General features: G+C 35.8%; 3 protein-coding genes across 6 annotated transcripts; 2 read left to right on the forward strand and 1 right to left on the reverse strand.

Annotated features, from left to right (window-relative positions):
- dao.3 (D-amino-acid oxidase, tandem duplicate 3) lies at window positions 1–14,288 on the forward strand. Of its 3 annotated transcripts, none has more exons than XM_073840525.1 (12): window positions 36–138; window positions 329–380; window positions 995–1,190; window positions 1,327–1,441; window positions 1,571–1,647; window positions 2,929–2,994; window positions 3,090–3,144; window positions 3,314–3,418; window positions 3,504–3,583; window positions 3,734–3,851; window positions 3,936–4,034; window positions 14,179–14,288. In XM_073840525.1, the coding sequence occupies exons 2-12, from the start codon at window positions 362–364 to the stop codon at window positions 14,200–14,202; spliced, it is 954 nt and encodes a 317-aa protein (XP_073696626.1). In that variant the 5' UTR covers window positions 36–138; window positions 329–361; the 3' UTR covers window positions 14,203–14,288. The 3 variants fall into 3 exon arrangements, with proteins under 3 accessions (XP_073696625.1, XP_073696626.1, XP_073696624.1); XM_073840523.1 differs by lacking the exon at window positions 14,179–14,288 and adding an exon at window positions 4,116–4,479 and having other exon boundaries at window positions 37–138; XM_073840524.1 differs by lacking the exons at window positions 329–380; window positions 14,179–14,288 and adding an exon at window positions 4,116–4,479 and having other exon boundaries at window positions 1–138.
- LOC141335157 (D-amino-acid oxidase-like) lies at window positions 4,929–12,974 on the forward strand. Of its 2 annotated transcripts, none has more exons than XM_073840527.1 (11): window positions 4,929–5,371; window positions 6,229–6,431; window positions 6,568–6,682; window positions 7,080–7,156; window positions 7,310–7,375; window positions 7,778–7,832; window positions 10,584–10,688; window positions 10,768–10,847; window positions 11,146–11,263; window positions 11,350–11,405; window positions 12,702–12,974. In XM_073840527.1, the coding sequence occupies exons 2-11, from the start codon at window positions 6,238–6,240 to the stop codon at window positions 12,736–12,738; spliced, it is 903 nt and encodes a 300-aa protein (XP_073696628.1). In that variant the 5' UTR covers window positions 4,929–5,371; window positions 6,229–6,237; the 3' UTR covers window positions 12,739–12,974. The 2 variants fall into 2 exon arrangements, with proteins under 2 accessions (XP_073696628.1, XP_073696627.1); XM_073840526.1 differs by having other exon boundaries at window positions 4,934–5,371; window positions 11,350–11,400.
- On the reverse strand, window positions 14,250–27,650 carry svopa (SV2 related protein a). The gene is made up of 16 exons (XM_073840522.1): window positions 27,246–27,650; window positions 23,776–23,936; window positions 21,243–21,328; window positions 20,905–21,003; window positions 20,657–20,728; window positions 20,417–20,541; window positions 20,069–20,132; window positions 19,512–19,637; window positions 19,242–19,370; window positions 18,074–18,147; window positions 16,972–17,048; window positions 16,652–16,756; window positions 16,241–16,352; window positions 16,057–16,138; window positions 15,255–15,344; window positions 14,250–14,462 (listed from the first exon to the last, which is right to left on the reverse strand). The coding sequence occupies exons 1-16, from the start codon at window positions 27,278–27,280 to the stop codon at window positions 14,250–14,252; spliced, it is 1,650 nt and encodes a 549-aa protein (XP_073696623.1). The 5' UTR covers window positions 27,281–27,650.

Raw genomic sequence — 27,650 nt, forward strand, 5'->3', positions numbered from 1 at the left:
TGAGGTTAATTAGTAAATTCTGTTTTGCTTAAATTGGTCTGTCACTGCATTGCACAAGTCAGTGTATGTGAGAGAAAAAGAGTCAAGAAGAGCTTCTGGGATTTCTTGGGAAAAAAGCGTCTGGTCAACTTTATTCAGGTTAGTGAAACTGTTTCTTTTATGGATTCTTTCCAGCTTGGTATTACAGCACATGCAATTTATTATTTTATAGACTATAAAAAGCTCACAACAATGATAACTAAAGAGTCAAGGGTGTCAACGATGAGTAAATTTTTCTTAGTTTGCCAAAATAAAATATTAAAAATAAACAAATATATTTTCCAATTAGTACTGCTCTTCAGAAGGTACAGAAGATACTTACATGTTGCCCAGAAGACAAAGTAAGTTTACCATGATCTTCAATTTAAAATAGTTTGTTATGCATTGTTTCCTTGTGAAGCTTCAATGAGCATTTGAACCTTATAATAGTTGCATATGAGTCCCTCAGTTGTCCTCAATGTGAAAAAGATAGATCTCAAAATCATACAGTATTGGTGGAAAGGGTTCAAATATACAAAAATGCAGAGAAACCAATGAATTTGTGGGACCTGAAGGATTTTTCTGAACAACAGTGGACCATTCAACTGTTCGGGACAAACAAGGGACTCATAAACAACACAGTATTAAGAATCAAGTGTGTGTAAACTTTTGAATGGGATAATTTTTATAAATTCAACTGTACACATGCACCTTTTTAGAAAAACTTTTTCATCAATAATAAGTTAGCGGCAAGATTAAACACATGGCAGCATTGGTGATTACTGACATTTAAAACAGAAATGGCAACATTATATTTAAAAATAGTACCTAGATAAAGTAGAAGCTAATTTAATAAATAAAAATAACTGCTAAAAAAGCCTATGAAGATTTTTTCCCACATGTATAAAACAAATTACGTTTTCAAATTTACTAAAGATGTAAAGTATTTGCACATTTATGGTCTTTTTTTCTGCAGACATGAGGGTGTGCATCATTGGAGCCGGGGTCATTGGTCTCTCCACCGCTCAGAGCATCTACCAGCACTTCCACGACAGGATCAATCCCCTCACCATAGAGGTGTATGCTGATGTCTTCACTCCACTCACCACCAGCGACGGGGCAGCTGGATTCTGGCAGCCGTATCTATATGACAAGGGGAACGTGCAAGAAACGTGAGCTTTTATTTACGTGAAAGTATCTGAATCTAATAATGTCAGTGAATCAGTTGAAGCATATCCTTATCCTGAAGAACTCAGGATGGTGTATATTTTGTAGCAGCAAGTAAAATGTTTTATTTCCTTTTCACAGTAAATGGAACAAAGAGACATTTGACTATCTTCTAAGTTGTCTCAGCTCTCCAGATTCAGTGAAAATGGGAATCTTCCTTCAGTCTGGCTACAATCTGTGCACTGAAACTGCACCAGTGAGAACACTGTCACTTTCACTGTCACTAAAAAGTTTGATATTCAGTATACATAGTTGACATTGGCATTTAAATGAATAATGCTGTATTTTTAGGTATGTTTTGTGTCTCTTTCCTCCACTCAAACAGGACCCTTCTTTTAAAGATGCTGTGTTGGGTTTTCGCCAGCTGACTAAACGTGAACTAGACTTGTTCCCAGGATACAAGTACATATTAACTGAATCTAATCTATTGTTAACCTTGTTATTTTTAAATTCAAGGTTTACATACACCTTGCAGAATTTGTAAAATGTTAATTATTTTACCAAAAATAAAAGGGATCATACAAAATGCATGTTGTTTTTTATTTAGTACTGACCTGAATAAGATATTTCACATAGAAAATGTTTACATATAGTTCACAAGAGATAATAATAGTTAAATTTATAAAAAATTACCCAGTTCAAAAGTTTACATACATTTGATTCTTAATACTGTGTTACCTGAATGATCCACAGCTGTATGTTTTTTTTTTTTTTTTTTTTTTTTTTTGTGATAGTTGTTCATGAGTCCCTTGTTTGTCCTGAACAGTTAAACTGCTTGCTGTTCTTCAGAAAAATCCTTCAGGTCCCACAATTTTGTTGGTTTTTCGACTTTTTTTTTTTTTTTTTTTTTTTGTATTTGAACGCTTTCCAACAATGACTGTATGATTTTGAGATCCATCTTTTCACACTGAGGACAACTGAGGGACTCATATGCAACTACTACAGAAGTACTACCTCACTGATGCTTCAGAAGAAAACACAATGCATTAAGACCCGGGGGTGACAATTTTTGAATTTGAATGTCAGGGTAACTTATTTGGTTTTCTGAGCAACATCTAAGTATTTTCTGTAGCTTCTAAAGGGCAGTACTAAATTACAAAAATCTAATATTTAGGCAAAGTAAGAAAAATGTGCACATCAGTGAGTGTTTGAACCTTCTTCAATAGTTGCATATGAGTCACTTAGTTGTCCTTAGTGTGAAAATCAGTGTGAATCTCAAAATCATACAGTCACTATTGGAAAAGGTTCAAATACACAGAAATGCAGAAAAAGCAAAGAATTTGTGGGGCCTGAAGCATTTTTCTGAAGAACTGTTCAGGACAAACAAGGGACTCATGAACAACTATCACTAAAAAAAAAACAGCTGTGGATCATTCAGGTAACAACACAGTATTAACGGGATCATTTTTATAAATTCAACTATTCTTTTTTCTTGTGGACTATATGTAAATGTTTTTTATGTGAAATATCTTATTCAGGTCAGTACTAAATAAATAATAACATGCATTTTGTATGATATAATAGATAATTTTACATTTTGCAGATTCTGCAAGCTGTATGTAAACTTTTGATTCGAACTGTATATTATCAGTGTTTAAGGTTTAGTTTTAATTTCTACTGAGTTTAAATATAATTGATCTTAGTATCATATCTACATTTCTATTTTCACTTATCCCCTTTTAGTTTTGGGTGGTTCAACACCACTATTATGATTGAAGGAAAGACATACCTGCCCTGGCTTATGGACTGGTAAGAGATCTGTGATGATTATATATATATATATAAATATAAAATTTTATATGTAAAATCATAATATATACCATTTTCTGATGTTATCCATACAGGTTAAAACAAAGAAATATCAAGTTTCATCAGAGAAAGATTGGTTCATTTAAAGAGGTTTGCGTTTGTTGCATTGTTTTGTTTTTACAACACAAAAAAAATCATTCTGTGTGAATGGCTCCTAGGACTAGCAACCCTAAGCAACCCTGATCTTTATTGTGAACATCATCTATCTTGTTGTAAAGTGACTGTGTATTTTAATTTCCTAAAAAAAAATGGGCTCTAGTTGGCAGACAGTGGTGCTGATGTTATCATCAACTGCTCCGGTGTCCGATCAGGAGACCTCCAGCCAGATCCTGAGCTCCAGCCAGCCAGAGGACAAATAATTAGGGTCAGATTTAGTGGACAAAAATGGTTCAGGGGTTGAGTTTTAAACAGAATAGTTTAATCTCTGATTCTGTGCTGTATGTAAACAGGTAGACGCTCCCTGGTTGAAACACTGGATCTCCACACATAATTTCTCAGCTAGAGGTAATTCAGCATACATCTTACCTGGGTGAGTTAATTTTAATATTTTATCACAGTCAATATACAGTATATATATATTTGTTAAATGTATAGGCAAACATGATGTGTTGGTTCCCATTTTAAGTTGTGTTTACAGTGTCTTGTCTTAGGTTCTCAGTTTCTCGATTTGTTTCTGCAGGAGTCGTTTAGTCACTGTTGGTGGAGTTTTCCAAGTAGGAAACTGGAATCTACAGAACACTTCTGTCGACCATAAAAACATCTGGGAAGCCGCCTGCAAGCTTGAGCCCAGTCTACAGGTAGATCACATGTTATCAAAATCTGTTATTTAAAGAGTGATTTTCCATATTCCCAAAGATTTGCTCAGTTTTATTTTTCTTTAGCATGCACGGATTGTAGAGGCCTGGACTGGTCTCAGACCCGCACGCAGCAAAGTTAGACTGGAGAGAGAGACCATACGGTCTGGACTAACCTCGTTTGAGGTGAGCTCATAGTAAAGCGAGCAGTATTTCTTCTCCTTAACTTGCTTTTTTTACAAACCATGTTGTTTTCATTAACTTCAGGTCATTCATAACTATGGACATGGAGGTTTTGGACTGACCATCCATCGTGGATGTGCTGAGGAAGCTGCTCGTCTCTTTGGACAGATTCTGGAGCAGAAAGGCCTGCTAGCACACTCTAAATCACGTCTCTAATAGATCTGGGCCTCTTTGGACATTGCCAGCCATAATTTTTATTAGACATCAGCAATATTCTCATATATACTCATTGATTCCATGAGTTTAAGAATGTATCCTAAACTATTGGGATCATAAATAATTTTTTATATTACTCTTTAATGGAATTTTAAAATAAAATATAACACATAATAGAACTCAGTTGTCAGCATGTTGCTCAGCTAATGTGTAATAAAGAATCATGAATTATTATTTGCTTTTATCTAATGCTTTTTAAATTAAGCTTTATTGTTATAAGGCAGAATATAAAAATAGGCTATAATTTGTGAACATACTGTTAGCTCCAAAGAAATCTGCACAACCTGTGAATCAGCTGAACCTAATAATCAATTAAACGTGTACTCGAGCATGATTAATAAATACATTTGCAGTTTTATAAATAAACACTCTCTGTGTACAGACACACAATTGCAAGACGAGCAAGAAACTCTCTGAAGTCTGGACACATAGGAACAACTGCTCTCATTACCCTTATGAATGTATATGAAATTAACCATGGTTTTATTATAGTACCATATAGTAACCATGGTATTTTGGCGTATTGATTTTTTATTTGTAGTAAAACCATGGTTAACTTTCATACGGGTAAAACTCTGACTATGTGAAAGTGACAGGGTTTTGATAAGGTTTCACAAATATCCAGAATTTACCTTGGAGTTGATGCAACCCATGTTTCTGGGGTAAATAATTCACAAATGATTTGTTGCCGCCTGCTGGAGTAGCGATGTAACGAGTGGACAAATCAAAAAGATTCGATTGACTAAGATGAAACAACCTCCACCACTATGGCTGAATTGGGAATAACACACTAGCATTTTTTAATGTTACTAACATCAAAAAATAGTAAGAGTATTGAGAATCCAACCCATACTGAGCTGAACACGAAAACAAAAACAACACGAATAGCGCCACCTTAACGTCACAGCTGACGTTATGTAATGTGGGAAAAAGTTAATTTGTAAGTTTTGCTCCCTATCATTGCATTGCCCATTGCCCAAGACTGTTCTTGCAAGAGAGAAGATAAGGACGTGTTTTAGGACGTCGTCGGTCTCTTTTTGGAGGTAGCAAGACAAAAACGTTTGGTGAGTGAAAGTGTCTTTTTATAAAATGACCTGATAAAGTCATCTATACCCTGAATGCAATGTAATGCAATTCTGCCAAATGCATAAATGTAAAATATGGATTAATTCCAGCTTGGCATTACATGCAATGCATTACCTATTAAGTTATATACAAAAAGATCACAAGGATTCAACTAATAAGAACAACTCAAACTCTCTAACCTCGTTCGTTGTTATTGTACACGTTAACTTTCTAATTGTATCCACATGGGATGGACATAATATTAAATAAAAGAAATTATGATTTTGCCATGACTGTGTATTGAAACTAGGGGTGTGCGATATACAGGTGCATCCCAATAAATTAGAATGTTGTGGAAAAGTTTTTTTATTCCAGTAATTCAACTCAAATTGTAAAACTCGTGTAATAAATAAATTCAATGCACACAGACTGTAGTGTAAGTCTTTGGTTCTTTTAATTGTGATGATTTGGCTCACATTTAACAAAAACCCACCAATTCACTATCTCAGCAAATTAGTATACTTCATAAAACCAATAAAAATCATTTTTAGTGAATTGTTGGCCTTCTGGAAAGTATGTTCATTTACTGTATATGTACTCAATACTTGGTAGGGGCTCCTTTTGCTTTAATTACTGCCTTTATTCGGCATGGCATGGAGGTGATCAGTCTGGTATGGAAGCCCAGGTTTCTTTGACAGTGGCCTTCAGCTCATCTGCTCATTGTCTAATTATTATTGATAAAATCCCAATCCCAATATTAAGATATTATTTTTTGTCAATATCGCACACTTCTAAATGAAACCATTGTAATATTTCATTAAAAAAAACCTGCATTTTTATTTACACTTGATTATAGTTAGCAGACATGAGGGTGTGCATCATTGGAGCGGGGGTCATTGGTCTCTCCACCGCTCAGAGCATCTACCAACACTTCCACAACAGGATCAACCCCCTCACTATAGAGGTGTATGCTGATGTCTTTACTCCACTCACCACCAGCGACGGAGCAGCTGGACTCTGGCAGCCGTATCTATATGACAAGGGGAATGTGCAAGAAACGTAAGCTTTTATTTGTGTGAAACCGTCTGAATCTAATACTGTCAGTGTATCAGTTGAAGCAGTTGAATCTTGATGAACACAAAAAAAATCTATAGCAGTGAGTAAAATATTATGTAATTATATTTCCTTTTCTCAGTAAATGGAACAAAGAGACATTTGAATATCTAGTAAGTTGCCTCAGCTCTTCAGATTCAGTGAAAATGGGAATCTTCCTTCAGTCTGGCTACAATCTGTGCACTAAACCCATGCCGGTGAGAACATTATCTTTCCATTGCATATAATTATGTCATTATCTACAGAATGGTATATAATAAACTACAAGGTCTGACACAGAACATACTGTAGTACATTGTCAGGTCAACATTTCACAATTTGGTCTCTGCTTGGCTATAACATGAAACATTCACCTACACTACCAGTTCAGCGCAGGGCATGTCTGAAATGGCAGAACAGAGCATAATGAACCTTATTGTATAGCATAACAAAAAAGAACTGGTCAGAATCAAAAGACCTAAAAGTCCACTTTAAACTGCTGAGGCCCCTCTCTCTGGCATGAGTTAAGACCAGTATAAAATTAGAGTGAAAATAACTGACCCATCTCACTGAGCCAAAAGAGATAATTGTGAAAATGTCTCTCTCCTCAAACAGGACCCCTCATTTAAAGATGCTGTGTTGGGTTTTCGTCAGCTGACTAAACGTGAACTAGACATGTTCCCAGGATACAGGTACTGATCACCTGCATCTCATCACATCAAAGTTATTTCCATAATCTGATGTCGAATACTTATTCTCACAATCAGCTTTGTTGTTTTACACTTTAGGGATTATAGTAATGATTTCAATTAAATTCAGTTCTCCTTTTTACTCTATCTTTTTAGTTTTGGGTGGTTTAACACTGCTCTCATGATTGAAGGAAAGACATACCTGCCCTGGCTTATGGACTGGTGAGAGATTCCTGTTATCTAATCAGTAAACAAAATTAGAATTGGAATGAAATAGAATATACACTGGAGTTCAAAAGTCCACAATTGAAATTCTGAAATTGCTACATTTTAGCAATTTAGCAAACTTTAGCAAAGAATAAGTAATATTTCAGATTTCTAGGTTTATGTACAGTATATAATGTGTCTACACATCTTATGCAAGCATATTTGTGTGTCCAATTTTTACGTGAATGTTCTTATTCTTCTGTTTTGCCGTATATACATCAGAATAACCATTATGCGTTTATATGGTTATGTAAAATCTGTTGTGAATGTGTTACTCATTTACGGTCAGACTCTTTTCTGGTCTAACAATGATTAACACTAACTTTGATACCTTGGTCACATTTCTGCTTTCTGCAGGTTAAGACAAAGACAGGTCAAGTTTTATCAGAGAAAGATTGGCTCATTTAAAGAGGTTTGAGTAATTCCCTTTTCATTTTTATTTGTCTTTTTAAATTAAGGGTCCAATATCTTAAAAATTTACATTGCCATCTAAAATTTTGCGGTCAGTAGGGCTGCAACTAACGATTATTTTAATAATCGATTAATCTGTCGATTATTTTTTCGATTAATCGATGAATCGGATTAAAAAAAGGGGATTTACAACCCTTTATTCAAAAACAGAACTAAAATCTTTAGAAAGTGCACGAACATGTTGCTCCTTGAACTGTTATAATAATAATAATAATAATAATAAAATAAAAATGGACTAACACAAAAAACATACACATGTATGCTTTACATCTGCCAAATATATAGACTAAATAAACTAAAATTACTATCCGTCAAGACAGCGGCTTGCTGTGGTGTACATGCGGCATTTCCCATCAAGAAGCCTCTCAAATTAAATTCCTCAGTGCGCATTAAAAAAGTCATGTGACTTTGCACGCTGGAACTGGATAATTTGACTAACTTTCTGCTACATTCATTCTGCCATGGCGGTGTTTAGTGTCCTGCCATCAGCAGCGACCAGCTGGAAGAGTTCCGCATTCAAATGCACGCAAAACTGGCCTCAAAGCCCCAGCAAAAGTAATTACCATGAATGTGTCAAGGCAAAAATTAAGAAAATATTCGAATTACTTATTAATAAACTAGTATTTTCTGATTCAGTGTTGCAAAGATGAAATTGACGATCCTGCCATCTGCTCATTAATGCCTAATGCATCTTTATGGATTAGCTAATGAAAGAGTTTTGTTTTCGATTTTAATTATTTCGTTTCATAGTAAAATAATAATTTAAAGCTTTCTATAGATATTGTGTTTGTGAGGCAATTATCTGGGTTTCGGTTAATTCTTGTGAAGCGCTCCTGTTTAAACCAAAGATATCAAGCGTATTCTGTTTGTTTTCTTTAAGAGCACATTTTGTTGATACTGTGAGTACACACAAACTAAGCTAGACCCTTTACAGTTCCGGCCCGGGTGGTAAATTACTCTTACCTTTATGAGCAAAAAAGAAATTCCACATTGCACTGGCGTCTCCATGTCCTGCAAAGCGCGCTTCTCTCCGCACAAACTTTGGAATTATCTTGATTGAATGATTAAACTAATATTGTGATATGTTTTAAGTTTTTTATATCAATGGATTTAAATTTAAATCGCGATGAATTAAGCAGGCTTTTGATCTGTCTGCCGCTGTTTGCTAGGTATAACTTTAAAAAACAAAAACTTGAATTTAACAAACAAAAAGTGTTCCAAATATATCTCTAAATTAACTTTATAAACTAAAGGAACGAAAATAAATGTAATCACTTTGCCATTAAAAACAGCAGCTGTGTAATGAGGAAGAGAAAGAGAAAAAAAGACAGTCGGACTGGAAATTCAGTTGGCCAAAAATTGATGAGCTGTCGGACATTTTTACAAGGAATGTTTGTTTAATAGCCTATTTAATACTCTTAGGCTACTTTCTTAATTAAATATATTATTTCTTTGATTTATTTTAGCGTTTTCAGGCTGATTGTTTGCTGACTGAAGTGTAGGCTATATATAAAAAAAACAATGTGCCACCGTCACAGCCCTATTCAAAACTGAGACGATTTCACCTCAGCAGAGCTCCTCTTTTTCCTCACGGTTGTGGTATGTTTTCGACACATTATACAGACAGACAGTGTTACAAAAACTATAGAAGTAGTTTTCTCCATCTCCACTATCCAACGACCCGTACAGCAGCTGTTTTGCGATCGAGCATTGGCTGCTGTGAAAGTACGCTAGCCAAAGTAGGCTTATCAAACATGTTTGATATAAATCGGGGCAGCATATATATATAATGTAGAAACGGTGCTTTATGCTCAAATGTTCCAATTTTGCGCATAAGTTAAATTCGCATTTTTGGATGGAAACACAGCTTATGAGGTGCCGAACTCTGCTGGCATCAGTGCGGGAGAGAGACCGAATGTGTCCACTCCGCTCTGCGCTCATTTTTTTTTTAAATATATATAATAACAACCAAATGTCTCTGCGTCGCGCGACACAACGAATCGATTATGAAATTCGTTGCCAACGCTTTTAGTAATCGATTTTTATCGATTTTATCGATTCGTTGTTGCAGCCCTAGCGGTCAGTAATATTTTTTTAAGAAATCATTCAGTAATGATAATGCAAAACATCTAAAACACATTAAATTGATCAAATTAAACTGAACACATTAAAGTGACTGTCATTTTACAATGCAACAAAATAATTACTTTAAATAAAGTCTGTTCATTAGAACCTTCTATTCAACAAAGAATCCTAAAAAAAATGTTAACCCGCAAAAAATATTAAGCAGCAAAACTGCTTTCAACTGGGTCAAAATTCAAATAATAATAAGCATATTTGCTAAAAATCAGCATATTAAAATGACTTGAATGACAGAAGAATGAAGTAATGGCTCCTGATAATTCAGCTTATTTTATATCAAATAAATGCAGCCTTTGTGTGCATTAGAGACTTCAACATTAAAAAATGTTATGTACCCAAAACATTTGAATAGTAGTGTAAATGTTAACTGTATTGTTGAAATCGGTAAGAAGAGTGTAGCAGCTGGATAATAGTTTTAACATAATATAAGCAGATTTACTAAGATTTTTACTTAGATTTCTAATTAATGTTCAGAGTCTTCTTGCCTCATCTATACTCATTTTAATCATGAAATGTGTGTATTTGTCATGACCTTAAAAATGGGCTCCAGTTGGCAGATAGTGGTGCTGATGTTATCATCAACTGCTCCGGCATCCGATCAGGAGACCTCCAGCCAGATCCTGAGCTCAAGCCAGGTAGAGGACAGATCATTAAGGTGAGATTTAGTGGCTAAAAGGCAGTCAGGCTAAAGCTTTTACCTCAGTGTTTTGATCACATGATTTTTATATCAACAGGTAGACGCTCCCTGGTTAAAACACTGGATCATCACCCATGACTCATCAGGAGTCTATAACTCTCCGTACATCATTCCTGGGTAAGCCTCTTTATGATGACACTTTACTGTATTTTCAGTAATTGGAATGAAGCTGAAATAAAATAGATTAAAAATGAGAACATTAGAAATGTTGCATTAGCAACTAGGTGAAATAAAGGCACAACATTGCTAATTAAAATTAATACTGAAAATAGAAAATAAAAGCTAAATGTAAATTAACAAATACTGTGATAGTATTAATAACATGTAATAACATAAAAATTGTTGTCATAATTTCTATAATGATCTACAAAGTCTTGTCTTAGCAGTGTTACCTCAGGTAATTTGGTTTCTGCAGGAGCCGTTTAGTCACTGTGGGTGGAGTTTTCCAACTAGGAAACTGGAATCTGCAAAACACTTCTGTTGACCATAAAGGAATCTGGGAAGCCGCCACCAAACTTGAGCCCAGTCTACAGGTAGTTTCAGCCATTTTAGCCTTGCTAAAAAGTGTTTGTTTGAATCTGCTTGAATGAGTTGATTAAATCGGCTTTTTTCTCTATAGCATGCACGGATAGTGGAGGACTGGACTGGTCTCAGGCCTGCACGCACCAAAGTAAAGTAATTCAAAACAAGTGAAGACAAAAGCATTATGACCATTTTTTCACCTCTTTAGCTTTAATTCACTTGTAGCTTTAATTTAAAGTTATTATAGTTTTAGTTTTAGTAATTTTAGTACTTTCAATTATTTCCCCAAGAAGAACCATTGTATTCGCTTGCAAAATGTTTGTTTTTGGTCGCAAAACTGGTAATGGAAAAAAAATATTGTAATGTTTTTGCTAGTTACTCGGAGAACACGATACTTCAAGTGAATGCAAAGGATTTGCAAGAGAACATAAACATTTTGCAAGTAAATGCCAAAATTTTGCCAGAGAATATGGAAGCCTGTTTCTGAAATAAAAACTCACAATTCTGACTTTTTTCTCACAAATGCGAGTTTGTATCTCGCAATTCTGACTTTTTTCTCAAAATTGTGAGAGATAAACTCAGAATTACAAGTTATAAAATCAGAATTGTGTTATAAATTCACTATTCTGGCTTTTTTTCCTCAAAATTGCATTATACGAACTCGCAATTTAGCCTTTCTTCTCACAATTGTGAGAAATATAGTCAGAATTGCAAAATAAAATCTCACTATTCTGACCTTTTCTCATAAATGCGAGTTTGTATCTCACAATTTTGACTTTTTTCTAAGAATTGTGAGATATTAACTCGCAATTACAAGTTATAATGTCAGAATTGTGTGTTATAAATTCACAATTCTGGCTTTTTTTCCTCAAAATTGCATGATACGAACTCGCAATTCAGACTTTTTTCTCAGAATTGTGAGAGATAAACTCACAATTATGAGTTATAAAGTCAGAATTTTGTGTTATAAATTCACAATTCTGGCTTTTTTTCCTCAAAATTGCATGATACGAACTCACAATTCAGACTTTTTTCTCAGAATTGTGAGAGATAAACTCACAATTAAGAGTTATAAAGTCAGAATTGTGTGATATGAACTCACAATTCTGGCTTTTTTTCTCAAAATTGCATTGCGAACTCGTATTTCAGACTTTTTTTTTCGTATTTCAGAATTGTGTGATATAAACTCACAATTGTGAGAAAAAAAGTCAGAATTGCAAGAAAAAAAATCTCACAATTCTTACTTTTTTCTTGCAAATGCCAGTTTGTATCTTGCAATTCTGACTTTTTCTCTCGCAATTTAACTGTTATAAAGTCATAATTACGAGATATAAACTTTTAGTCATTTTTCCTTCTATCTCATATTTTTTCCCATCATCATGTCCCTTTAGGGCTCTGCAGATTCATGATTCTCTTTTCACAGTCCATGTTGTTTTCATTCACCTTCAGGTCATTCATAACTATGGACATGGAGGTTTTGGACTGACCATCCATCGTGGATGTGCTGAGGAAGCTGCTCGTCTCTTTGGTCAGGTCCTGGAGCAGAAAGGCCTGCTAGCACACTCTAAATCACGTCTCTAATAGATCTATGCCTCTGGATAATGTTAACTACAGTATTAATTTGATTCTCTCTAATCTAATAACCATTGTTATGAGTCCATGAAATAATGAAACTCCAGAATTGAATTTCTCTACATTAAAAATAAAGATACATAAACTCGCTTTCTTTTCTTTTTTTGAAGCACAGTTTATTGTTATCATACATGTACATCCAGTGCAGTGGCAAGAGATCTGTGCACACAGACACAAAACGCGGCACTAAATCGCAAAAGGCAGGCAATGCTCTGCACTCACAGGAACAACTGCACTCTTCCCATCATGCCACACACATACCCACTGTACGGTTGAAAAGGCAGAAATACAAATAACCAAATATATCATTGAGCAGTCGAGCTGAATAAACAAAGATGTTGCTAAAGTTGTGTTATGATGCAAGCCATTGTTGGAAAAATGTGCTTGGAAGCCTGATGTGCCAGAATAGACAATAATAAAATATATTTGACCTACAGACCTGTTCTGATGAAAGCCACTTGCTAATGTTTTATTGTTATTGAGCTGTATTTTAAGATAAGTATCCAATAACTTTTGATATGCCTGATTATAAGGGATCAACTGGAGTTTATACACTTCACATGAGTGATTGCAGTCAGCAGCCAGTGAGAGGACAAAGGGAGGTGCTCTCAAGTGCTGAGTGGTGCGAAATGAAGACTTTGGTGTCCACTAGATACGCCACTGGTGTCAGCGAACATCTAAAACTATGAATGGATAACATTTAACCAGCTTGAAATATGGTAAATGGTTCAAAAACAAGATAACAGACCACAAACTGGTGCAATGTCTGAGTTATAGCAGCATCCTGTTTTTGCTTCAATAAGGAGATAAACGTTGTCATGACTTCCCAAAGGAATGCTGGGACTGGATTGTAAGGCCCTCTTAAAAAAAAAAAAAATAAATAAAAAGTATTTTTCTACTCACTGTCTTACTAAACCTGTTGCAAACACACAGACTCTTGTGCTATCTTTCAACTTCTGGATGTCAGGTTGAAATCTTTCATTGTTTAAATGCCCCTCAGATCCTTTAAACGTGAGAGTGATTTCATGTGTTAAACTGCGTAATGCAGTTTGTCATGTTTTAGATCCATTTCAACCCATTTCCAATTGGGAATGAGGCAAAATAGGAGTATTATGTAATGGGAATCTATTCCACTCCAAGTCTCTGATCCAGAGGTTCAAAAAAAGAAACCTTGCAACCTTTGGTGGAGGAATGTGTCATTACTGGACTAATTTACAGTAGATCTAAACCAAGAGTTCTTAAAATCTTTAAATCATGTTATTCCTTTGTGGACACACATTGCATTTTATTACAGAATGGATCCCCCATTTGCATCTAGGAATGTTTTCTTCTACAAAGTCTTCCCAAACCTATCCGTGGTGTTCCTTAGTCCTGTGATCCAGAGCTGGAATGTGGAATCCCTCCAGGGCTGTGGTCTGACGCCCGTCCCATCATCTCCTGACCCCACTCTCTGTGACTGGACTCCTGGAGGCCTCGTCCTGTTGTCTCTATGGGCAGGGCACAGGAAGCAATAGCAGCCAGCAAACAGCAGCAACAGTACACCGACAGAGTCAGGTACACAGAAGACTCCAGCATCACCTTGAGGAAGAAAGCACAGATTGATAGAATAAGTAAAATACTTCTAGATCACACCTTTAAAGAAGTCCCTAGAATGTCTCTGTGAAGTTTCAGCTCAAAATATCCCATAGATCGTTTATTATATTATTTTTAAAATGTTCTTATTGCACTTAAACTTTCATGTCTTATTGCGCTTAAACTGTCAAATACACACAAGTTTAGGTTAAAAAACACATAGGAGTTACAAAAACAGTCAGTTATGTCTGTGAAATTAAACAGCTGGGAGAGAAATGGCATGTTTATATTATATCTGTGTGGCAGCAGTGTAAAATACAGTAAATAAATCAATAAATCTACTGTTTTCGTGTCTCCTCTGAGGCTGGGACTCTAGATAGTGTTCTATGCTTGTCTTTGCAGTTAATAACAGAACAGTTAGCATGCTTTGTTCGAACTTTTGCCATGGTGTTAGAACTGGTACACCATTATCTCTTGAGGCGCTGTGGGTGTAAACATGCAGATTATGAGCCGGTAATATTATAAAAAGATCCCTTTACTATGTCATGGTGGAGCGAAAACTCATGTGCTCTGTTAGGGTTAGGATATTTACATTATTCTGTATGTATTTTGTCATTTTCTAGTAGAGCTGTCAAAAAGTACCAAGCTCAACTTGAGCACGTGAACACTATGGCCAATCAGTGGTGTTTAAAAATCATCTCAAAAGCGCTCAAATGTAAGCAGGAAATGGACGTTTTTAACATTTCAGTACCGAAAGTACTTTTTGACAACTCTGTTTTCTAGTTATTGTTTCCACACCTGTGCCACAAATGGTGTGATGAGAGCTCCAACACGAGCCATCCCACTACTAGTGCCCAAACCCAGTGCCCTCGTCGCTGTGGGATACACCTGCAAAAGACAAAGAGAAAGAAAGAGATATTGAGTGATTGATTTATAACCATGATCTTCTCATTGAACATTGAACTATTACTTAACCACTGGGTGGTTAGTGAATGGACCTACATGGGTCTATTACTTCACATATTTCAAGTTTCTTCAGCATGCTGTTATGCTGTAAACTCTTTCAAAACCAGTTAAATATCACACACAAAGATTAATGTAGTTAGGTAAACTGCCTCGCTCCTTTAGGTAATATACAGTCAGTAACTGTTCTTAAGTAACTGCGGTATGCAATAAAAATGACCTCAATGAAATTAGCAACAGAGACAACCTACAGACACTATGAGTAATATTCAACTCTGAGATCCTGTATCTGGAGATAAACTCCAGTAGTTCAGGATGACAAAGTGGCCTGTTTCATGTCAGGTGAACTGCTGCAATAGCTGCCAAGAGGTGGGAGTGAGCCAGGAACTGGACGCTTCCCAAGGTCAAAATCCTTCTCCAGCACAGCTGTTGCCTTTAGCAAAACATTTAACACTACATTGGCAGTCTACAGGCTTTAACCTCCTTACAATTTATCTGCTTAGAGTGTCAAGTTTTGCTGTGCTTCTATTACATCTTCCTTTGACAGGGCAAAGAAGGATAGTGGTTCCTTCTGAGCCTCAGTTCCTCCAAATAATAATTATATATCAACTGAAATAAATTGAAAAGCAGTTCTCACCTCAGGGGTGTACACATATGCAGCCTGGAAACCTCCAGCGATGAAAGCCCTCGCAATGAAAATAAATACTGTCAAAGAAGTCCTGCAATATAGAAAATGTAGTTATTCACAGTATGTTTACATATCAGATTAACATAGGCTTGAGTGGCCTAGAAAAATGTCAGTAATAGATGTGGTTTCTGACCTTCCCACACAGGCGTAGAGCGGCACAAGGCAAAGGGAGAAGACGAAGAAACACAGTGCCATAGTCTTCCTCCTGCCTAATCGATCAATCGCCCACAGGGTCACCAGTAGGCCTGTGATGCATCAATCAATACGTTTGTCACATTTACTTTTTGCCGGACAGACATTATTTAAAAATGAGATGATAAGGGAATAGTTCACCCAAAAAATTAATTTCACAATTTCAAAATTTAGATTAGTTTGTTTCTTAATTGGAACAGATTTAAATGGATCCTCTGCAGTGAATGGGTGCCGTCAGAACGAGAGTCCAAACATCTGATAAAAACCCTCTATCTTGGATGACCTGAGAGTGAGTAAATTTTCATTTTTGGAAGAGCTATTCCTTTAATGGTGTTATATTTCAAATGTATACCGGGGAACTCAGAAAGTGTGGTCCACAGAAGATCTTTGTAATCATCTGAATTCAGATATTTGCACTCCAAACTGCAACCTGGCTCTCTTTTTCTGCCCTTTCCCTCTAGGGGGAGACACACGACCAATATATGCACACAGAATACATTTGTTGTGTATGGTTAGCATTCTACAACTTTATAGCTTGAAATATTAAACACACTGGCTTGCATACTATTTAAAAAAAAACATTAGGCTGCATACAGGTTATACTGTATACACTAGCCTTACATTCTCACAATGGTCCAGTCTGTTTTTAAACATACAATAGCTTTCACTCACCACCACAGGCGCCTCCCTCCTGGAAAAGCTCAGTGGTCAGCAAAACCACACCATAATATGAAAATGCATTAGAGAACCTGCAACAGAAGACACACAATAAACAGAATATGAATGAAAGCTCCAAGAACAAAACATTGTGGAATATCTGACTGAAATTGTGAGGCAAAACAGTGATATATGACAAAAATTTCAGGGGAAAATTTCATCTACATAAAGAATGCAGACATGAGTGTTCACACAGTAATTAAAGGATTCGTTCACTTCCATAATAAAAATGTCCTGATAATTTATTCACCACAATGTCATCCATGATGTCCATGTCTTTCTTTCTTCAGTCTGAAAGAAATTAAGGTTTGAGGAAAATGTTCCAGGATTTTTCTCCATATAGTGGACTTCAATGGTGCCCAACGGGTTGAAGGCCCAAATTGCACTTTCAGTGCAGCTTTAAAGGGCTCTACACGATCCCAGTTGAGTAATAAGGGTCTTAGCTGGCGAAATGATCTAAAAAAAAAAAATTCTATACTTTTTAACCACAAATGCTCATCTTGCGCTAGCTCACACATACGTAATTATGCACGTATAAGGTAGGTGGGAGAACCAACCCAGTATTTACAAAGCAAACATGCAAAGAAAGTCAAACGCCCTTTACAAAACAAGTCAAACAATAATGTTGGACAATTTTAAAGTTGGAGGAGAAAATACCTTTTTGAGTAGGGTAGGGTGAACACGTGACTTTTCCAACATGATTACACAATGCATGAAGACGTGCATTTGTGGTTAAAAAGTATATATATATATATTTTTTTTAAGAAAATTACCAATTGTTTTTCTAGATTAGAGCCTTATTTCTTGGATGGGATCATGTAGAGCCCTTTGAAGCTGCATTGAAAGTGCAATTTGGACCTTCAACCCACTGGCCTCCATTGAAGTCCACTATTTGGAGAAAAATCCTGGAATGTTTTCCTCAAAAGCCTTAATTTCTTTTTGACTGAAAAAAGAAAGACATGAACATCTTGGATGACATGGGGGTGAGTAAATCATCAGGACATTTTATTATGGAAGTGAACTAATCCTTTAATAGAAATTTGGAGGACCATCTTACCATATGAACCAGAGCAGAACAGTGGTCCAACGGAAGTGTGGAGAGAAAAGATCTTGAATTTTCCCCCTGTCCTCCTGAATGCAGAAAATAACAATTACACTCAAAATAAAGAGAGAGAAAATATGTCAAAATGGTTAGAAGAGAGAGAAAGAATAAATACTGTAATATTGTGAAATATTTTTTTACACATTAAATAACTTTTCTATTTTGATATACAGTACAGACCAAAAGTTTGGACACACCTTCTCATTCAAATGAATGAGAAGGTGTGTTCAAACTTTTGGTCTGTACTGTATATTTTTCTGTTTATTAAAGTTTTTACTCTACATTTGTGCAGTTTTCAGTGGGTTAGTGATATTTTTTAAATATATATTAATTAATAAATAAATATTTTTAAATGTTTTTTTATACAAAAACTGCTTTTTATGTAAAATTCACTTTATAAAAGACCCACATTTCTAACTTTAATTCATGGGGATAACATGGATAATTTCACATGGTTTAGTGTAAGATTTTTGCCCATCATTTGGAAAATCCAGTTTTAAAAGTAAAAAAAAAACAACAACTACAAATAACTTTTACCAGTAGGTGGCTGCAGAGCTCCACTATTTGCTATTTGCTATTTGACCACCTGAAATATATTTTTTCACAAGTTTTTTTCAGTTGAATTCATATCTACAGTACAGACCAAAAGTTTGGACACACCTGAATGAGAAGGTGTGTCCAAACTTTTGGTCTGTACTGTATCTGTGAATAAATATAATTCATTTTCTTATTCCTGTGATGGCAAAGCTGAATTCCACAGCCATTACTTCAGTTTTCAGCAAAACATTTCTCATTATTATCAATGCTGAAAATGGTTCCACTGCTTAATATTTTTGCAGAAACCATTTTTTCGGGATTCTTTGATAGAAAGTAGTATGAATAATATTATCTAATAGTTTGGTATAGACAAAGTTGGTTCTTTTTTTCATAAATGTAGAATAATTTCAAGAACAAACATGTTAATGAATCATATGAATCTGCATGAAAACATCCACACACCAATGCAGATTTAACACTATTGCTTTAACTATTTAAAAATTAAGACTAAGTAAAGAAAGCCAAAAAATGGCACACATTATATAAATAAACTAATATACACAAGTATATTTTATTAGTACTTTACCTGTCTGGCCACTATGAGTTTTCCAAGTGGCATGGGGACATTATTCTCTGTGGCAATGCGTTTGAGTGTGTTTAAAGCCTTCTCCTGATTTCCTGTCAGGACGTCGTAACGAGCGCTCTCAGGCAGCCACTGTTGATGTGCATTTGACATTTTGCTTACTCTACTGTTTGTTCAGACAATATATTGCTCACACCACAAAAACTGGCTTGGATTATTCATGTCTAGCTCTAAGAGAAAGAACAAACTGATAATTGAGAACTTCATACTTACAAAGCAAAGAAAAGCAAAAATGAAGAGTGGAATTGTGGAGAGGGCCAGCAGCCAGCGCCAGCCCAAAGTTGGCATCACCAGAATAGCCAGCAGCACTTCAAACACTGTACCCAAAGCCCAGAAAATCTACAGCAGATGTAGTGAAAGAGATTTCACACAGATTTAGAGTAAATCCACAAGCTATCCTAGTTATGCTTTGGTTCAACTTATCAACCTCTTTCTTCAATGCGGAAGTAAGCCTATGAACTTCCATAGACTTCCATGGACTTCCAGTTCAATTGCAGTAAACAGTAAAACTGTTTGCACTACCAGTGTGCTTATAATTAAGATAATACATGAAAATAATATAGTAAGACACAACAATTTGCAGTATTAAGCAGCAAAATTAGCTGTTTTGTGCAGCTAAAAATAGCTGGATGCAGATGAGACCAAAAGTCAGACCCATAAAATTTACAAATGGCCGCGGCAGCTCTTACTAAAAGAAAAAGGTGGATAACTGAAACAGTTTAATCAGGCCTATGATATCTGTATAAGAATAGAATAGAATAGAATATTACCTCTATCAGCAGAATGCAAGTGGCTCTGGACCGCATGGGGAGAAACTCAGCATACAATGTTACTCTTAGAGGAGAGACCAAAAAGTTTGCTGTAAGTCTCTAATTGTTTAATGAAATTGTTATATAAATTCTAATTAATAGTAAAAAATAACACTGGAGAACCTACAGATTAAAAGAAGCTTAAATGTTCATGTTAACTAAAGTAGTTAAGTAATGTTAACTAATGAACTGTATTGTAAAGTGTTACCAGTAAGTGTAGCCTTGGTGACCACAAAAGACTTTTCAAAATCTTACCGATCCCAAACTTTTGAGCGATTGTTTATGTATTTAGATCCAGGTCACACTTACGATTGTGGAGCCCCTCCAATCCCGAAGCCCACCAGAGCTCTGAGGAACAGGATCCATCCATATACAGGTGCAAACGCACTGAGTAGGCCATAAAACAGGGTCCATAATGCACTCATCTTCAAACCCTACCACAAACACAAACAGCTCTAATCATTCCCCGCTGATGCACAGTGAGATTATAAATAACATTTGTGCCATTGGACATGCACATACTGTTATTTAATTTATAAACATACTCACTGTTTTTCTCCCATATTTATCAGATATGTTCCCCCATAATGAAGAACTGATCATCATTCCGATGAATACTACCTGTTTCAGAGAAGCGGAGAAACTTAGTTATTCATTACATATGCGTCAATGTAGTTATTCAGGCAGACTCATTTAGGAACAGCTGATGCAGGAACAAGAAGACCAATCCTACTGCCAAACCTGTCTAAAAAAGCATGAGGGGAGTCATTATTGACTCAAGGAATAGTGTACAGTACCGAAGTTAGCAGTGCCACCTCCCAGCTGGGCAGTGCCCACTCACAGTGCAGTTGAGGGGCCAATATACTGAGAATCATCATCTCCATGGCGTCGGCCATCTGCACATAAATACAACTATCAGCAATATGGAAACAAATATAGCAACTACTCCTACTCCTAAAGATTTACAGCTTATAAAACCATACTGTTCATTTGAATGATAGTAATATATTATAAATAAAATGTCTCATTTATACAGTGTCTTTCTAGAACCCAAGGTCAATTGATAATGTAATTATACAGTGTTGTGAGGATACAACTATTATTTCCTCTGTGCTTTTCGTTTGAGATTTGTTACCCATGAAAGCCCAGTCAGGACGGACAGTTTCCACTGGAATGTCCCAAAGCCAATAGCTTCCACTGCATCCTCAACCATGAAGGTATCTGTTGAAAGAGAAACATATGGACAGTAATTTAGCCTTGAAGATGTTCAGTGAGCTGTCTAATATAGCATTTAAAAAGACAGTTCACCCAAAAACTAACATTCTGTCATTAATTATTCACCTTCAAGTCGTTGCAAACCCGCAAGACCTTCGATTATCTTCTGAACACAAATTAAGATATTTTTGATGAAATTCAAAAGCTTTCTTACCCTGCATAGACAGCAATGGAACTGACAAGTTCAAGGCCCAGAAAGGTAGTAAGAACATCGTTAAAGTAGTCCATGTGACATCAGTGGTTCAATCGTAATTTTTATGAAGCTACGAGAATTTATTTAAACTTCATTTAACAATTTCTTCTGTTCTGTGTCAGTCTTCACCACATATTCATGGAAGTACCACGACATATGCATGTGCCTTTCTGGCACAGAACCCAGATGCGCTGTGCCTTGTTAATAAGCAGAAGTAGACGCACACTGTACATAAAACAGTCTTCGTAACCGTGATTGAAAATTCTGACATAAAGGATGATGAACTAAGAGAGATTGACGTTATACATCAGAACGCTAACTCCTGTGTCAGCAGCACCACACAAGTGTCATGGTATTCTCTTGAACCCACAACGTAGACTGGCATGAAAGAGAAGAAATTGCTGAATGAAGTCATTGTTTTTGTTTTCTTTGCGCACAAAATGTATTCTCACAGCTTCGTGAAATTAAAATTGAACCACTGATGTCCCATGGACTATTTTATTGATGTCCTTACTACCTTTCTGGGCCTTGAAAGTTGTGTTACTGTCTATGCAAGGTCAGAAAGCGCTTGGAAAAAAAATATCTTAATTTGTATTCCGAAGATGAATGAGGGTCTTATGGGTTTAGAATAACACGAGGGTGAGTAATTAATGACAGAATTTTCATTTTTGGGTAAACTAACCATTTAACATGCTCAAAACTCTCCTTTCTGTTTTTTTTTTTTTTTTATTATTATTTTAGTTTAATTTTTAGTAATTTTGTTATTTGCTTCTCCTTTTAGTTTTGTTTTTGTTTTTTTATATATTTCCGTTTGTCTGTAATTTATTTTAACTTCTGTTTTTCAAATATTTGTCTTATTACAGCTTTAATTAACAAAACATTTGGAAAAAAAACATATTAAAAATTAATATATTAAAAGTAATTAATCAATTACAAGTTTAGATTAAAAATATCAACCCTGGCTGAAAATGTCCAAGAAATATAACACATTCAGGGTCAGATTTGCTAAACAGGGCAAATAAGCATTAAAGCCATTCCATAAAAGCGCAGATAGGATGGGAAAATTCTGCATGTGATTTAAAAACAATGCCCACATTAAAGAACACAGGTGCAGCCAGATCATTTCCATAGTGACCAGCATAATCTACCAAGAGCAGAGGGGTCATCGGATGCAAAACTAACTTTTACATGTTGTTTGCACATTAATGTGTGTTGGTAGTTTGTGTACACAATCACCCTACAATGATAAAAATCCACCCAGTAGTATTTTTTTAATCTTTAAAAGCAATATCCCCTTTTTAAAATCAGGTCATTCTCAGCATCTTGTCGTTGTGACGGCATACTGACAGAGGCCGCTCCCACGATAGTAGATTGACATGAGCGCCTTACCTTAGACCCGCCCTCACCAAGCTCAAACAGTCCAACTCTGATGGCCCTTGTGTGACTCAGGTGCAGACAAGAATGTCTCTGATTGAGCGATTGAGGTGTTCTGATGTTGTTGAATGTAATAATGAACACAGCAGTCGTCATGTACTGAAGATGCAGAGGAAAGCGTTACTTTCGTTTTTAAAAGGAAAGCGCCTATCTCGATCGTTCGTGCGAATCGTTCCTGATGCAGCTTCACCCAGAGCAGAAGTGAGTATAAAGGTGTTTTTATGCATCTTTGTGAATGGCCTTTCTTAATAATGTGCTTGTTGGCAAGTTTCGCCGCTAAATGCAGCTAAACACGGCTAAACACGGCTAAATGCTGCTAAAGTAAACATTACGTCTCTTAATCCCAGAGAGAGGCGGGGCGAGCAGAGCTTGGTGGTATTTAAAGGGGCCATGTCTTAAAATGAGTTGAGTTATTGCAGAGCTGATTTTGACAAGGTAAAAGGCTGTTTTTACACTACTATTGAGAATTTTTTACCAAAGAATATTAGAGACTTTTCATTGAGACCCTAAAGAATCATATGAACTTGTGGAAAATGGCCATCCGATGACCCCTTTAAGACATGGTTTTTTGGGGCGTTAAATAATAGCAAAATACCAGTAATTTGACAAGTGCAAATGTTAACCGCAATGCGTGGATTATTTTAATACTCTCCTCCCATAAATTTTCCGTCTGAAAGGGAAACTCCTACAAATGCATATTCAATACACCTTCTCTAACAAACATGCAACTGATGATCAGTAAGCTATATTAATTGGCTAATCATACCATCAGTGGGGTTGGCAAATTCCCGAGGTACCGGAGCACCATCGGCCAGGGAAACAGACTCCATATCCGTCCGTCCTCCCTCCACCTGCAGAACCTCTTCCCTGCCGCCGCACTCATCCTCTGAGCGAGTGCTTTCGCCTGTACGTCGAAATTTCACCACTCTGTAAGAAAGACAAACAGAATCAATACAGGATTAAGAATCAGATCAGATAATTCAGATTAACACATTTCTTTATATTGCATATGAACAGCTCTGACTAAAGCAACAAGTAAGGAAAGGATTCAGGATGAAACATGCTCTATATCTTTCTACTGTGTCTATTTTTGAAAAACATGAAAAAAGATCATATAATCACAGATTTAAGAGGCCTGACAGCTTAACCACAGGTTTAGCGATGCCTATGCATAATATAGCAGCAGCCCACACACCATACTATAGTGTGGCAGGCCAAAATAAATCATTTAACAGAACAAGCATCTGTACGTGGAATACAGCTGCAATGTGCGGGACAGAATGATGCACATAATAAGAGGCTGTTTCCAAGGTGATGAGAGAGCTTCCTGTTTGTGCAATGCCTGGAAAGAAAGCACAAGAGAAGCCAGCATGGTGTGGAGATGTGCGAAGAGACAGCGGAGCGATGTTCGAAACTGTGACTCACAACCGACAGCCTTTATGGGGCAACCTGATGACAGGCATCTTCTCGCTGAATGTTTAAAGAAAACAATAACAGATGCTCTAGCGGTAGTCGGAGGGATTTTACTTTACAAATATCGTCACAGCTACGAAGACAGATTGGATCAGGGAGCAGTAAATAAGAGGAGCACACAGATATCCCGTGGTTTAATTACTGTAATTGCAGTGCTCACAGCGACACTATGAGCAATAAAGCCTTCATGAGCAGACAGGCAGTGTAATTAAACAGATGACCTCTCCACGCTCAGCAGAGACAAACGTTTCTCTGGGAGCATTTGAAAAAAAAACAGAAACCTGGATGAAGATCATAAATCTTCTGACATTTGCAATGGGTTTTAAGCTCCTGTTAACATAAAGAAAATCCTAAGAATGAAGGGTAAAACATGGAAAAGACCAAAGCCTAGCTGAAGCAAGCTCTACATCAACAATCAAGAGCGCTGCCATTATGATTTCTGCACTCCATCAGATGGAGACCGGGCCTACTGCCAAGCATCAGCAGCACAGGAATAACATCAGCATAAGCAGGCAGTTTTTTTTTTTTCAAAACTCTTACATGCATCAGTGGAAAGACCTTTACTGCAACACAGATGATCAATGACACACAAGGACAGATTTCCATTTGTTTGTAACTTGCACTGTATTGTTAAGATGCCACTGATGCATGGGGTGATCAATCATCAAGATTGAGACCAAGATGCTTTGCTGTTCATGCCTGACCTCATTCCATTTAAAGAAAAAAGTCTTATACCTTGTGCTGTGCTGAAAATCCTTTACCTGATTTGGTTTTCTCTGTCGAATTGCTTGTAAATCTCCCATTATGCTATATAGTCATCAAATCTTTGATTCAATCTTTTTGTCAACTTGATTTATTTAAAAATTTTTTGCCTAAGCTCAGATCAATGATACCTACATTACCAGTCAACAGTTTTTTGTTTTTTAAAGAAGTCTCTTTTGCTCACCAACCCTGCATTTATTTGATCCAAAGTACAGCAGAAACAGTACAATTTTAAACTATTTTTTTTTTACTATTTCTAAAAACTGTTTTGTATTTGAATATATTTTAAAATGTAATTTATTCCTGTGATTTCAAAGCTGACTTTTTAGCATCATTACTCCAGTCACATGATCCTTCAGAAATCATTCTAATATTCTGATTTGCTGCTTAAACAAACATTTATTATTATTATTATTATATTGAAAACAGCTGAGTTGAATTTTTTCAGGTTTTCTTGATGAATAGAAAGTTCGGAAGAACTACATCTACATCTGAAATAGAAATATTTTGTAACATTAATCATCACTTTTGAACAATTTAAAGCATCCTAAATAAAAATGTTAATTTCTATTATTTCTTTCCCCCCAAAAATATACTGACTTCAAGCTTTTGAATGATATAGTGTACAATATTACAAAAGCTGTTTATTTCTGATGAAAGCTGATCTTTGTACTCATCTGTTTTAAATATTGATAATAATAAGAAATTTCTTTAACAGCAAATAAGCATATTAGAATAACTTCTAAAGAATCATGTGACACTAAAGACTGAAGTAATGATGCTAAAAAATTAGCTTTGATCACAGGAATAAATTACATTTTTAAATATATTCAAATAGAAAACAGACATTTTAAATAGTAAAAATATTTCAACATTTTACTATTTTTGCTGTAATTTCGATCAAATAAATGCAGTCTTGATGAGCAGAAAAGACTTACTGTGCAAATGCTTTTGACTACAGTGTACAATCAAACATTTTAAAAAAGAATTAAAAAACCTGTGCTAATTGAAATAAAATGGTAATAAATTTTTTTATTTTTATAAGCAGAACCCCATAGACAATTTTTGGGAACGCAAGTGAAACAAGATGGGGGGAAAACATTTTGGAAAGCTGTGAAGACAGTAAAAATTTAACAGAAAAAAAGGTAAAAATTATTCAGTTAAAAATGTTACCTTACCATATAAAGTTTAAAATTATATTAGATCTAACAGACATGTAAATGTAATTTAATAATGTAATTTTACAATAAATATTGTAAAAAAAACCTGAATTGTAAAGTAATAATTACATATGTAATTTACAATAAAAATAAAATATTACTTTATGATGAAAATAATATTACATTAAACAGGACAATATATGCACCTTCAGAGAAGGTAAAAGTAAAAAATTAAAATATATATTTTAAAATAATTAATAGGCAACCAGTGACTGCTCTGCTTTTTTTTTTTTTTTTTTTTTTAAATGAGAGGGTTTTTAACTTAACCTTGGGTAAAAAACGTCTTAACACTGTATTTAATCGTGGGTTAAGAAGCCCTGTCACTGTGTTAAAATGAACAATTTAACAAATTTCTATCTGTGAGCAGAATTAGAGTCTATTCCACAACAAAACCCAAACATACAGAAGTAGCCATTGTGTAATAATATTCAATGGAACCGTCATGTACAATCCAAATGAATCAATGGACGAGGAAAATAGTCTGTGCAACACAACGTAACTGCTTTAAAACATACTCTGTTAGTTTAATCTAGCCTACTTGGTCTGTGTATCAAACATATACACCTTTGCAAATACCCCTTTTCTACATAAGCCTGCATCTACAACAGCCGTTATGTAAGCAGTGATTTTTCACATAAATTGCATGAATATCGATGTCACATTGTGGACGGCACATTCTAGTAGCCGATCACCAAAAGGGTTTAAATGAACGGAAGACAGTGTTTGCATGATGGCTCAGGTCGAGTGCGGATGAAAGAAACAGGATGAAAAGCAGACTCACGGAAGCTGTCTTAACTGAAACAAATCATCGTCCATTATCGGGCTGTTCGTCGGGCTGCCGGTGTCTTTGTCTCATTGCCGTTACATTGCTGTCGAGTCAAGGCTGATTTCAGCACCACGGGCGTGAGGACAGTGAAGAGCTCAGAGAGGGGCGGTGTGGTGCGGAGCGTCCATGATTTCTGCGCCTGTCGTGTCGCTGCTGGCGTCGCTCGGTCGTGCTGGATCTCTGCAAAGCCTGGAACGCCCGTGTCATACCAAACTACCGGGAGGGAACTGGTTATATGTTCTAGATATGATCAATCAAGACAATACACTTCGCCTTCCATGAATTTCATTGACTTTTTTTTTATGTAGGCATATATTGGTAATTCCACCAAAAAAAAAAAAAAAAAAAAAATCCTATTTC

The sequence above is a fragment of the Garra rufa genome, chromosome 5 (genome assembly GCF_049309525.1).
Source record: "Garra rufa chromosome 5, GarRuf1.0, whole genome shotgun sequence".
Taxonomy (NCBI): domain Eukaryota; kingdom Metazoa; phylum Chordata; class Actinopteri; order Cypriniformes; family Cyprinidae; genus Garra; species Garra rufa.

Coding starts and splice junctions, on each gene's coding strand:
- svopa (XM_073840522.1), bottom strand. CDS start 27,280: ATGGACGATGATTTGTTTCAGTTAAGACAGCTTCC. Junction 23,937..27,245: donor TTTCAGTTAAGACAGCTTCC/GTGAGTCTGCTT, acceptor TCTTTCTTACAG/AGTGGTGAAATTTCGACGTA. Junction 19,371..19,511: donor TTTTTGCTTTTCTTTGCTTT/GTAAGTATGAAG, acceptor GCACATCAACAG/TGGCTGCCTGAGAGCGCTCG.
- dao.3 (XM_073840523.1), top strand. Junction 2,995..3,089: donor CTGCCCTGGCTTATGGACTG/GTAAGAGATCTG, acceptor TTATCCATACAG/GTTAAAACAAAGAAATATCA. Junction 3,584..3,733: donor TCAGCATACATCTTACCTGG/GTGAGTTAATTT, acceptor TTGTTTCTGCAG/GAGTCGTTTAGTCACTGTTG.
- LOC141335157 (XM_073840526.1), top strand. CDS start 6,238: ATGAGGGTGTGCATCATTGGAGCGGGGGTCATTGGTCTCTCCACCGCT. Junction 10,848..11,145: donor TCTCCGTACATCATTCCTGG/GTAAGCCTCTTT, acceptor TGGTTTCTGCAG/GAGCCGTTTAGTCACTGTGG. Junction 11,264..11,349: donor AACTTGAGCCCAGTCTACAG/GTAGTTTCAGCC, acceptor TTTTCTCTATAG/CATGCACGGATAGTGGAGGA.